Source organism: Danio rerio, chromosome 14 (genome assembly GCF_049306965.1).
Source record: "Danio rerio strain Tuebingen ecotype United States chromosome 14, GRCz12tu, whole genome shotgun sequence".
Lineage (NCBI taxonomy): Eukaryota > Metazoa > Chordata > Actinopteri > Cypriniformes > Danionidae > Danio > Danio rerio.
This window is the reverse complement of record NC_133189.1, coordinates 50,781,518-50,792,500: the sequence shown is the minus strand read 5'-3', so window position 1 is coordinate 50,792,500 and position 10,983 is coordinate 50,781,518. Positions and strand designations below refer to the sequence as shown.

Sequence of the window (10,983 nt, the reverse complement as noted above, 5' to 3'; positions counted from 1 at the left end):
ACCACAAAACCAGCATTATGTTGCACATGTGTATTTTCGGCAATAACCAAAAACACATTGAATGGGTCAAAAATATCAAATTTTCCAACCCACTTCGAGCTGCGATCGATCCGGCGACTCCGCATGGGAGTCGATTGCTCTAACAAAGGCTAAAGACCATGCCAAAACACTTTGAAATAAATATATTAATATATAAAGGGATTCCATTCCTTTTCATTAATAACAATAAGAAAGCAATTAAATGCTTTCATTATATCGTTATATGTTTGCATCATGAAGTGACACCTCTGTTATTTAATGTAATCAAATGAAAAATCCAAATAAATGAGACATTCATTCGTTGCTCTTTAATCAGAATGTGTAAGTTATACAGTGAAGAAAAGATTTATGAGATTTCATTATAGATTTCTTTACGAAAATATTAATAATTTTATTATCTGAACTGTTTGCTAATTTAAAAATGTTGATTTTGCAAGTATTGTGACCCGGGTCACATATTATCCGACCTGTTTTTTGAAGAATGTGTTGTTGTGTTTTGCAGGTTGAGAGCTACATGGAGGCCAGACTGTGGAGTCAGGTTTTTTTCTGGACTGAGAAGAAGGTGATGAGCGTTGACTGAGATTAAATGCTCTTTAAACAGATTTTTGATGTGGATTCTGTGGTTTTGCAGCTTGGTCTGCCAGCGGGCTGTATAAAGGCCACCGTGCTGATCGAGTGTGTGCTGGCGTCCTTCGAGATGGAGGAGATTTTGTATGAGCTCAAGGAGCACTCGGCGGGTCTAAACTGTGGCATCTGGGATTACTCGGCCTCCTTCGTCAACAAATTCGGTCAGTTTTGTTAAACGCTTTGACTAGGTCGATTCGTCTTTAGACCAATTCATGCTGGATCACAAGCAGACCAATACATAATGAGCAATTTTTTTTTGATCAATTACAACATAAAATTTTTTTTTATATATTTTATTAATTAGTTTGTCTGAATGACTTTGTTTTCCCCACTTTTCATGTTAAGGGTACGCTGAACCAACAGGCGGAGATGATGACACTTTTATGCTAAGTTCACAACAAATGCGGAATTAAGTATATTTCGGGAGTAAAGTCAATGGAAACATAAGAAACAGGTGGATAACTGACCCGCAGTGTAAACATGCAATATGCACATGCAGAACTTTCCTGCATTCACATCTTTGCACTTTTGGTGTGAATGCAGTCATGTTGGCAAATCAGAAAACAGTGCACACTCTGTCACGAGGTGAAAACTCCGATTGTGGTGTCCACATGACCACATTTTGTATGGAAGGTCATTGTGGACAAAATGTTTGGAACTATTGTTACAAGTTACCATGTAAATTATGCATTAACATATAAATAACTAGTTAACACATTAGTATGCAATTTTATGTGTTAAAGCATAACAATTTTTAAATGTGTGAAGGCTCCTACACACCGGGATGCTTTTCGTTTGCGTTTATCGTCAGCGTTTTACGAGAAGTTTTCCGCATTCAAACCCAAGCGATAATCACTGGCGCCAAGCAGAAGAGTATGCAAAATCACTCCTTGACGTTAGATGTCGCTACACAACTTTAAGCTTCGGACACCCGCTTATAACACAGAAGAAGAGGAAGAGAGGAAGTTCACACACTTGTTGTTAAAGAGACTGGTGACTCGAACAAGCATGGATGGTTCAAGTAGCAGCTCCAGCTCTAGTGATGAAGAAATGATTATTGTTCACAGAGCCACAAACAGCTCCAGTTCATATCTCCTCTGGGCATCTTCTTCGATGTGCGCTCGCATCGACAGTTTTGCGCTTGAGCGCCTCCAAGTGCTGTTTACAGTAACTTCAGCAGCTCTGTGCACGCGAGTAAAAGTGCCGATCTGATTGGTGGAGAAGGTTTTACTGCATCAAGTCAAAACAAAAAAATCGAGCATGAGGCGTTTTTTTTTTTTTTTTAAATGATGCTTTTGCTCCTGGCGTTTTGCGTGTCGGTGTACACAATCACATTGACGCACTTTATATAGTCATGAGGCGTTAAACGTTGACGGAAAACGCAAGCAAAAAACGTCTCGGTGTGCACAAGCCTTTAGTCTTCGATGTTTTGTCCCCAATGGCCTTTCATAACATTGTTCCCAGAGTTTCGTAAAATCCTCATTCTGGCCAGAGTTCTCAGAAAGTTTCGGTTTCAGCCACCCAATACTTTGTTTTCCTGTGGACAAACAGTGAAACCATGTTGAAAAAAAAGTGCAGTTCTGAATATACCTGTGTTTATATGGACAGGGTCTTAAACACTTTAAATATCGGTCAATTTGACCTCCTAGTTTTCATCCATTCATTTTTCTTCGGCTTAGTCCCTTATCAGGGGTCGCCACAGCGGAATAAACCGGCAACTGTTCCGGCATACGTTTTACGCAGTAGATGCCATTCCAGCCGCAACACAGTACTGGGAAACACTCATACACTCTCGTATTCACACTCTTATGCTATGGCCAGTTTAGTTTTTTCAGTTCACCTATAGCGTATGTGTTTGGACTGTGAGGAAGACCGGAGCACCCGTGAAAAACCCACACCAACACGGGGAGAACATGCAAACTCCACACAGAAATGCCAACTGGCGAACTAGAGACCTTCTTGCTGTGAGGTGACATTGCTAACCCCTGAGCCACCGTGCCAACCCTCCTCCTAGTTTTATTTATTTAAAAAAAAACACTTAAAATGTTTAACACTATATATACAAAACAAATATTCACACCATGTTTTATATATGCCGTATATAGACGTATTTCTCACTCATTCCATGATTTCTGAAGCACCCTTTATTTAGAAAAAAAAAAAAAAAAAAAAAAAAAAAATATATATATATATATATATATATATATATATATATATATATATATATATATATATATATATATATATATATATATACACACACTTCTCTGAGCTGATTTATACAGAACTACTGAATTAATTTACAGTGTTTAAGACCAGTACATTTTAAGTAACTAATTAAATGACCTAAAATTTTTAAAAAGTACTCCCTTACTTTACTTTTTCAATGGAATAGAAATTTAATTACAGTAACTAGATACTTTATAAGTAATTACGCCCAGCACTGATGGGACTGATGTTTGTTGTCCAGGTGATCGGGCTGATTTCCTCCTGCCGGACCGCAGTAAGTATGTGGACATGGAGAAGCGTTTTCTGCACAGCTACATGGATCTTCTAGTGCAGACGTGTCACCGCAGGGGGGCCCTTGCAACAGGTGGCATGGCGGCATTGCTGTTGCCTAGAGACAAAGAGAGTGACCTCTACAAGACTGTTCTTAACACTGTTACCAGGCAAGATGCAAACAGTACTAATAACAGCCGGATGAGACTCGGCCTCTAATAATGGAAGAACGGATGCAATAGAGTTAACATGATTACATTAAATGTGGAAATCTGGAAGATTCTTTCATTTTCAGAGTCAAATCTTCTGATAATTTGCGTTTTTCTTTTTTTTGTAATTAATTTTTTTCTTCTTTTCTTCCTTCCTTCATTCGTTCTTTCTTTCTTAATTCCTTTTTATTTCCTTTCTTCCACCCTTGCTTCCTTTCATCCAGCCATCCTTCATTCGATCTCTTTCCTTTTCTTTCTTTCTATCTTTCTTTCCTTCAATCGATCCTTTCTTCTATCCTTTCTTCCTTCATTCCTTTCTTTCTTTCCTCCATCCTTTTTCCTTCAATCATTCACTTTCTACCATCCTTTCTTTCTTAATTGTTTCCTTCTTTCCTTTGATCCTTTCTTTCTTCCCTCCATTCTTTCGTTCTTCATTCCTTTCTACTTTCCATCCTTTTTTCTTTTTCATTCCTTCTTTGCTTTCTTTCTTTCTTCATTTTTCTTTCTGCTATCCTTTTTTCCTTCATTTGTTCTTTCTTTCCTCCATCCTTTTTCTTCATTCCTCTTTCTTCGTTTCTTTCTATCTATTCTTTCTTGCTTCATCTGTTCTTTCTTCCCTCCATCCTTCTTTCCTTCATTTGTTTTCTTTCGTTCTTTCTTACTTTCTTTCTTCCATCCTTTCTTTTTCTTCCTTCTTTCATTATTTTGTTTCTACTATCCTTTTTTCCTTCATTTGTTCTTTCTTTTTTCCCTTCATCCTCTTTTTTTTTCTTCCTTTCTTTCTATTTATCCTTCCTTCCATCCTTTCTTTCCTCCATCTTTTCTTCCTTCAATCATTTCTTCCTTTCTTATATTCCATCCTTTCCTCCTTCCTCTTTTCCTTTCTTTCTTTCCTTCCATCCTTTCTTTCTTCAGTCAGGGAAAAGTATTTTTTTAGCAAATCATGCAGGTTTTTCTCAGTGGACTTCTGATATTCAGTGGTTTGAACTTTTAAATGCCATTTCAGTGCAAATTCAAAGGGCTAATTAAATAATAAAATAATAATAATAAATGTACTAATTAACCACAAAAGTTTGCCTGGCACTCACAGCTTTTTAGGTAAAGAATTATGTATAAAAACAAAAGTAAAAAAAAAAAAGAAAAAAAAATTCTCCATCCAAATAATGAATCTTGTCTTGCTTTAGACTCAAGTTACTGGAAATCAAAGCAGGAGTTGATGGCTTCATGGTGTATGACATGGACCTGATTGAGCCCATGCAAAAAGTAAGTGTCATCGGTTCAGGCATTTGATTATCAGCTTATCAGCACATATATAAATATATATATATATACACACACACAAACACACACACACACACACACACACACACACACACACACATATATATATATATATATATATATATATATATATATATATATATATATATATATATATATATATATAGACAGACTTATAAAGACTTACTTTTGTTAATGCTATAAGTTGTTGATCGATCTGAGATTTTAATTTTAAGACCTGGCAAAGATCAGATTCTCATGTCCTGATATGGCAAATTGGCGATTAACAGGGTGTCCAAACACTTTCACATGACTGTAAAGATAACTTTCTCTCCCACAGCTGTTCCAGCTTCACACCGGTGGCCAGAATCAGCTGATGCAGCTGCGTGAAGACATCACTGTGACCCCTAATGACCTGCTCATCATGCCTGCGGTCAGACAGAATCATCTGAAGATTCAACTTTACTTCATTTATGCAGCACATTTAAAAAAGCCACATGACTGAACAAAGTGTTTCATGGATAAGACATGAAAACATGCTACATAAAATTCTAATAGGCCACTGAGCACAAGTGTTTATTTTATTTTATTTTTACTTTACATACAACAGTAAAAATGATTACCTTCTTTCTATTTTAGATTTAACCCGCCCCCAAGACGTTAACATCCCGAGGCAGATTAACTAAATAATTAGGATCAGATACAATAATTACATAGTCTGGAGTCATGCATGCCATAACATAACACTGATGCAATGTTGCCAACTTACCAATTTTGTTGCTAGACTTAGCAACTTTTTAATTTTTTTTATTTTAAAGCACCTAGCAACAAATTTAGCAATTTTTAACATTCAGTTGGCTACTTTTAGCAATTAAAAAAAGTGACTCAAAAGAGCAGTGGCTGCAGGCTTCACTCAACACACACATATCACATTCAAGTCAAATCCCTAGCTCAGATTGTTTTTCATTACTGTTAATTTACTGATATTTGTTAACATGTATGGTAATTTAGGTAGCAATAAATTCCAATAGTGCTATAATTGTTGTCACTTTTTACATATGTGTTAATTTTAAAAGTTAATAAAAGAGCAAGTACACAAGCTGTTGTTGTTTAAAAGAATGTAACTGTTCTCATCAAAAACTGTTTGTATTTTACAGTCAACTATATATTTCATACAGATCTAAATGGACATATTCCAAATAATGTTTTTTGCTGAAATGGCCACTCGGCTTGAGAAAACATTAATTGTTTTGTATTCTTCATAAAGATGTAGTTTTGAGTTGCGATTACGCAATGACGTCATCACGCAAAGTAATATGTTAATTAGAACCTATTTAATGTGCATCTGGATGTAATGTTTGAATATAATATAATAAACGGTGTCTCTGAGAGTAGAGACATGATGAGCTTACGCTTGTCAAATACGACGTGATGACGTCACTGATATGCAAAATAGTGCATGACGTCATCTGGCAACATTTAGCTACTTTTTGGGCAGGCTTTAGCTACTTTTTATTAGAAATAGTTGGCAGCACTGCACCGATAATGGAAAAAAACATAATTGAATAAATAATAATCATAATAATAAAAAAAATCAAGAGTAAAAGTGTTATCCAAAGTTTTACTCTCGTACATTTTTGTTGTCTCTTTATAGGGAGGAGTGACACTGTATGGACTCAGATATAACATTGCTGTAGGAGTTCTCTTCATTGAAGCCTGGCTTTCAGGTACTAAGTCATGTTTTCACCAGTGGATTAACACTTCTAAGCTCAGTACTCGGATATTTAGAGTATTAATGGCTATTATTTCTGCAGGTAGAGGTCATTTCTTCTATCTGGGGAAGGTTGAGGATTCAGCAACAGCAGAGATATCCAGATCTCAGGTCAGTTATTAACAGTTCAGATAAAGTGAAAATGATTAGAAAATGTAATTCTTTTAAAATGTTTCGCAGGTGTAAATGTCCCAAAATAATTTCTTATTGGTCTACAATTTTCCAGTCAATATCAGATATTATCAAGAGAGCTTTGGAGCCAGATCCAGTACTAGCTCTCTTTGAAAATGGGAACATTATAATATCCAACAAACTTTCATTCATTCATTATCCTTTGGCTTAGTCCCTTATTTTTCAGGGGTCACCACAGCGGAATGAACCACCAACTATTTCAGCATATGTTTTATGCCGCAGGTGCTATTCTAGCTGCAACCCAGTACTGGGAAACACCCATACACTCTCACATACACACACACACACTCATACACTACGGGCAATTAAGTTAATCCAATTCACCTACAACGCATGTCGTCGGACTGTGGGGGAAACCAGAGCACCTGGAAGAAAACCCACACCAACACTCCACACAGAAACGCCAACAGGCCCAGTCAGGACTCAAACCAGCAACCTTCTTGCTGTGATGCGACGTTGCTAACCACTGAGCCACGGTGCCTGTTAAATATCACTTTGGAGATTATTTGAAAACGAATACAAATTTCACTGGAGGGCAAATTGTTTTGACCTCAGCTGTATGTGATGGAGTAAAACACAGCAGCTCTTACTTGAAGCACTTGTATTGCTCAGGTTTGGCAGTGGATCCGGCATCAGGTGCGCCTGGAGGATGATGGGACTGTAGTGACCCGAGCTCTGGTCAGCAGATTGGCTGAAGATCTGATAGGGGAACTGAAGACTGCCATGCGCTGCCAAACAAACAGGTGAGAGAACTGTACAGATGCTACACATATATCAGATGGAGGAATATATCTGTTGTCTTATGCAGAAATATGTATTGGAAAATAAAGTGGGAAGGTGAGTTAGTCATGTTATCAGGGTTAAATTATTTTATTGTAAACTATATCAGTTAGAAAATAGACAGTTCAATATTAAATACTACTAATTAAAGTATTGTATAAACATTTTGATAAACTTTTCCTGGAAAATTGTATACATTATATACAAAAATAAATTATATACTGTATTTATAATTTGTATACAATTATATAACTCAGTAAGTGAATATTATTATAGATTTTTAGTAATTGAATAAACTTAAATAAAATACAAATATTGAAGAAAAACGTTACATTTAATGAAAATTAAGAAATGCTGTTTTAGCAGCTAATTAAAATAGCCATAAATTACTAAAACTACCTGTAATGAAAGTGTATATACACTTAACAGCCACTTTTTTAGGTACACCTTACTGGTACCGGGTTGGACCACCATTTGCCTTTAGAACTGCATTAATCCTTCATGGCATAGATTCAATAAGCTACTGGAAATATTCCTCAGAGATTTTGCTCCTTATTGACGTGATAGCATCACGCAGTTGCTGCAGATTTGTCGTCTGCACATCCTTGTGAATCTTCCAGTCCACCACATCCCAATGGTACTCTATTGGATTGAGTTCTGGTGACTGCGGAGGCCATTTAAGTACAGTGAACTCATTGTCATGTTCAAGAAACCAGTCTGAGATGATTCATGCTTTATGACATGGCGCGTTATCCTGCTGGAAGTGGCCAATTAGAAGATGAGTACACTGTGGTCATAAACGGATATACATGGTCAGCAACAATACTCAGGTAGGCTGAGGCGTTCACACGATGCTCAGTTGGTACAAATGGACCCAAAGTGTGCCAAGAAAATATCCTCCACAACATTACACCACCATCACCAGCCTGAACCTTTGATACAAAGCAGGATGGATCCATGCTTTCATCTTGTTGAAGCGAAATTCCGATCCGACCATCCGAATGTTGCAGCAGAAATCGAGACTCATCAGACCAGGCAACTTTTTTCAAATCTTTTATTGTCCAATTTTGCTGAGCCTGTGTGAATTGTAGCCTCAGTTTCCTGTTCTTAGCTGACAGGAGTGGCACTCGGTGTGGTCTTCTGCTTTAGCAGCCCCTCCGCCTCAAGGTTTGATATGTTGTGTGTTCAGAGATGCTCCTCTGCAGACCTCAGTTGTAGCGAGTGCTTATTTGAGTTGCTGTTGCCTTTCTATCAGCTGGAACCAGTCTGGCCATTCTCCTCTGACCTCAACAAGCCATTTGTGCCCACAGAACTGCAGCGCACTGTATATCTTCTCTTTTTCAGAGCATTCTCTGTGAATCCCAAAGATGGTTGTGCGTGAAAATTCAGTAGATCAGCAGTTTCTAAAATACTCAGACCAGACCGTCTGGAACCAACAACCATGCCACATTCAAAGTCACTTAAATCCCCTTTCTTCCCCATTCTGATGCTCAGCTTGAACTGCAGCAGATCGTCTTGACCATGTCTACATGCCTAAATGCATTGAGTTGCTGCCATGTGATCGGTTGACTTTGAAAATGGAAACTATTACAAATAAAGCTAATTTAAAACTCAATGGAAAAAGAAAAATCACCATTAAAAAAAAAACCTAAAACTGATCATATAAACTAGTAATGAATGATGCTTTCAACCACGAGGGGCGTGGGCGGGACTGTGACTTGCGCCTCCATGGCTGCTGGACCAGATGGCTGCCCGCACTCATCGGATTGTTTTCCATATCCCCTGTTCCCATCCCGTGTCAATGTTGTGTCTTGCCGGTGTGCTTATGCTAACATTGGGCTGTTTTTCTCCATGTTCTTACTATGCCCTAATCGAGGGGAAAGTTGAGAGGGTTTTTTTGGCCTAACTGTCAATATGTATCTTACTTCCCTTTCTAAATGCTACCTCCTATGACCTGTCTCCCATGAAAATTGTGATGTTTGTGTATGGTCGGGGGGCAGGGGTTCAATTTCACTATACGAAAGTGTATGTGACAAATAAAGGCCTGATTTGATTTTGATGAAAAAAAAAAAAGGAAAATATACAATAACTGTTTTGTATAATTACTAATTACAAAGCTTTTACTTACTAATAAAAGCAAAGAACAATTAAAGAATAAAAAGCTATTAAAATGTATTATAATTATACATAATACATTGAGAAATATTTTTTCCCACAATAATGCCTCTTGTACATCATCTTATTGTCTTATGGGAGAAGCTGTCAGAATTTGCCAGTATGAATAAATTCAGGCTTGACTGTTTATTTTATTCTGTATTTTGGTAGTTTGCTAAAAATTCTGTACATCAGGAGTCTAATATCTCATAAAATGTCAAATAATACCAATGCCAAATTTTACTTGTGATTCTAGAGTAACACAACCTCTGATCTGTTGCCCAAGAGCTCACATTGAGAAATACTGACCTTTTCCCTCATTTCCTCTCTCTTTAGAGACAAACAGAGGCTGATGACTGCAGTGTCCATGTTTCTAGAAATCGTACAGAAAAACAGTTTCCCGGAGTTCCTCACTACATACCTCAACCTGGACCACACTTTCCTGAGCTCTCAGAGCGGACATGAGGACGCGCCGCCCAAAGCCAGACTCTAAACAAGTAATAAATCACATGCAGAGCAAACGCACAGGAGTATTTCATCATGACAAACTCTAAATACATCAAACTAACTATTCATCATAATGAAGTCTGCAAATTAAGAGATTAATTTAGCTATCGTGCAGTGATTCTCAGCCAGGGGCTGCCAGATGACTTTAATTAGGGGTGTGCAATAATTAATTGACATTAATATCCTAATATGCGATCTGAGATACTAAAACAAAAGTCCAAAAGCATTCATTGCCTGATGAGAGTGCAGTTAGAATGACTTAATGATTAATATGAAACCCAAAAAACATCCATCACAGCAAAAATCTTCCCAGAATGTTCTGTTTTAGGTTTTCTTATATTAAATTATATATATATAAAAAAAACTGCCTGCAATGTTTTGAAATGGTCGGTTTTGACTACCAAAAAACAAACCACAAAAATACAAAAAAAAAAAAAAAAAAAAAAACTCAGAGAACGATGCCAGAACATTCTTTCTTTGCTCCCAAAATAGGAACCAAATGGGAACATTACAGGAACATTCAGGGTTTACTGAGATATTTCAGTTGTGGTGTCTTCCTAAATATCAGTACCTTAGAGCGATCACAAATTAAGTGCTGATTTTTATACAACAGTTCAACAAACAAAACTACACGTTTATAGAGTAAACCTTTGGATGAAATATTCAATTTTTGCTAATGAAAATGGTTTTAAATAAATCATTTGCGTCTCAGAGCAACAGTGTGTTTCCTGGATGAATTTGTGTCTGAAAAAATCATTTGAGTCAATAGCTGCATCCCAAATGCCACACTATACACTATGTACTTATGCACTTACACACTCAACAGTATAGTATATGTATGTAGTGTTATCCCAAATGGAGCACTGTTTTTTTATTGAGCATGTTTTACAAAGCAGATGCACTTCCAGCTGCAACCCATCACTG

The 10,983-nt window shown here is 37.0% G+C and overlaps 1 protein-coding gene across 1 annotated transcript in view; it reads left to right on the top strand.

Moving 5' to 3' along the window:
- The window catches only part of ugl (ureidoglycolate lyase), a 16,061-nt gene extending 5,569 nt beyond the window's left edge, over positions 1-10,492 (top strand). Inside the window, exons 7-15 of the mRNA NM_001201408.1 lie at positions 542-601; positions 671-827; positions 3,137-3,335; positions 4,559-4,637; positions 4,996-5,088; positions 6,310-6,382; positions 6,470-6,537; positions 7,231-7,361; positions 9,889-10,492. Of these exons, the coding sequence (NP_001188337.1) occupies positions 542-601; positions 671-827; positions 3,137-3,335; positions 4,559-4,637; positions 4,996-5,088; positions 6,310-6,382; positions 6,470-6,537; positions 7,231-7,361; positions 9,889-10,045 (1,017 nt within the window). The 3' untranslated portion in view covers positions 10,046-10,492. The remainder of the gene's footprint in view (positions 1-541; positions 602-670; positions 828-3,136; positions 3,336-4,558; positions 4,638-4,995; positions 5,089-6,309; positions 6,383-6,469; positions 6,538-7,230; positions 7,362-9,888) is intronic.
- Positions 10,493-10,983: the final 491 nt, after the last annotated feature.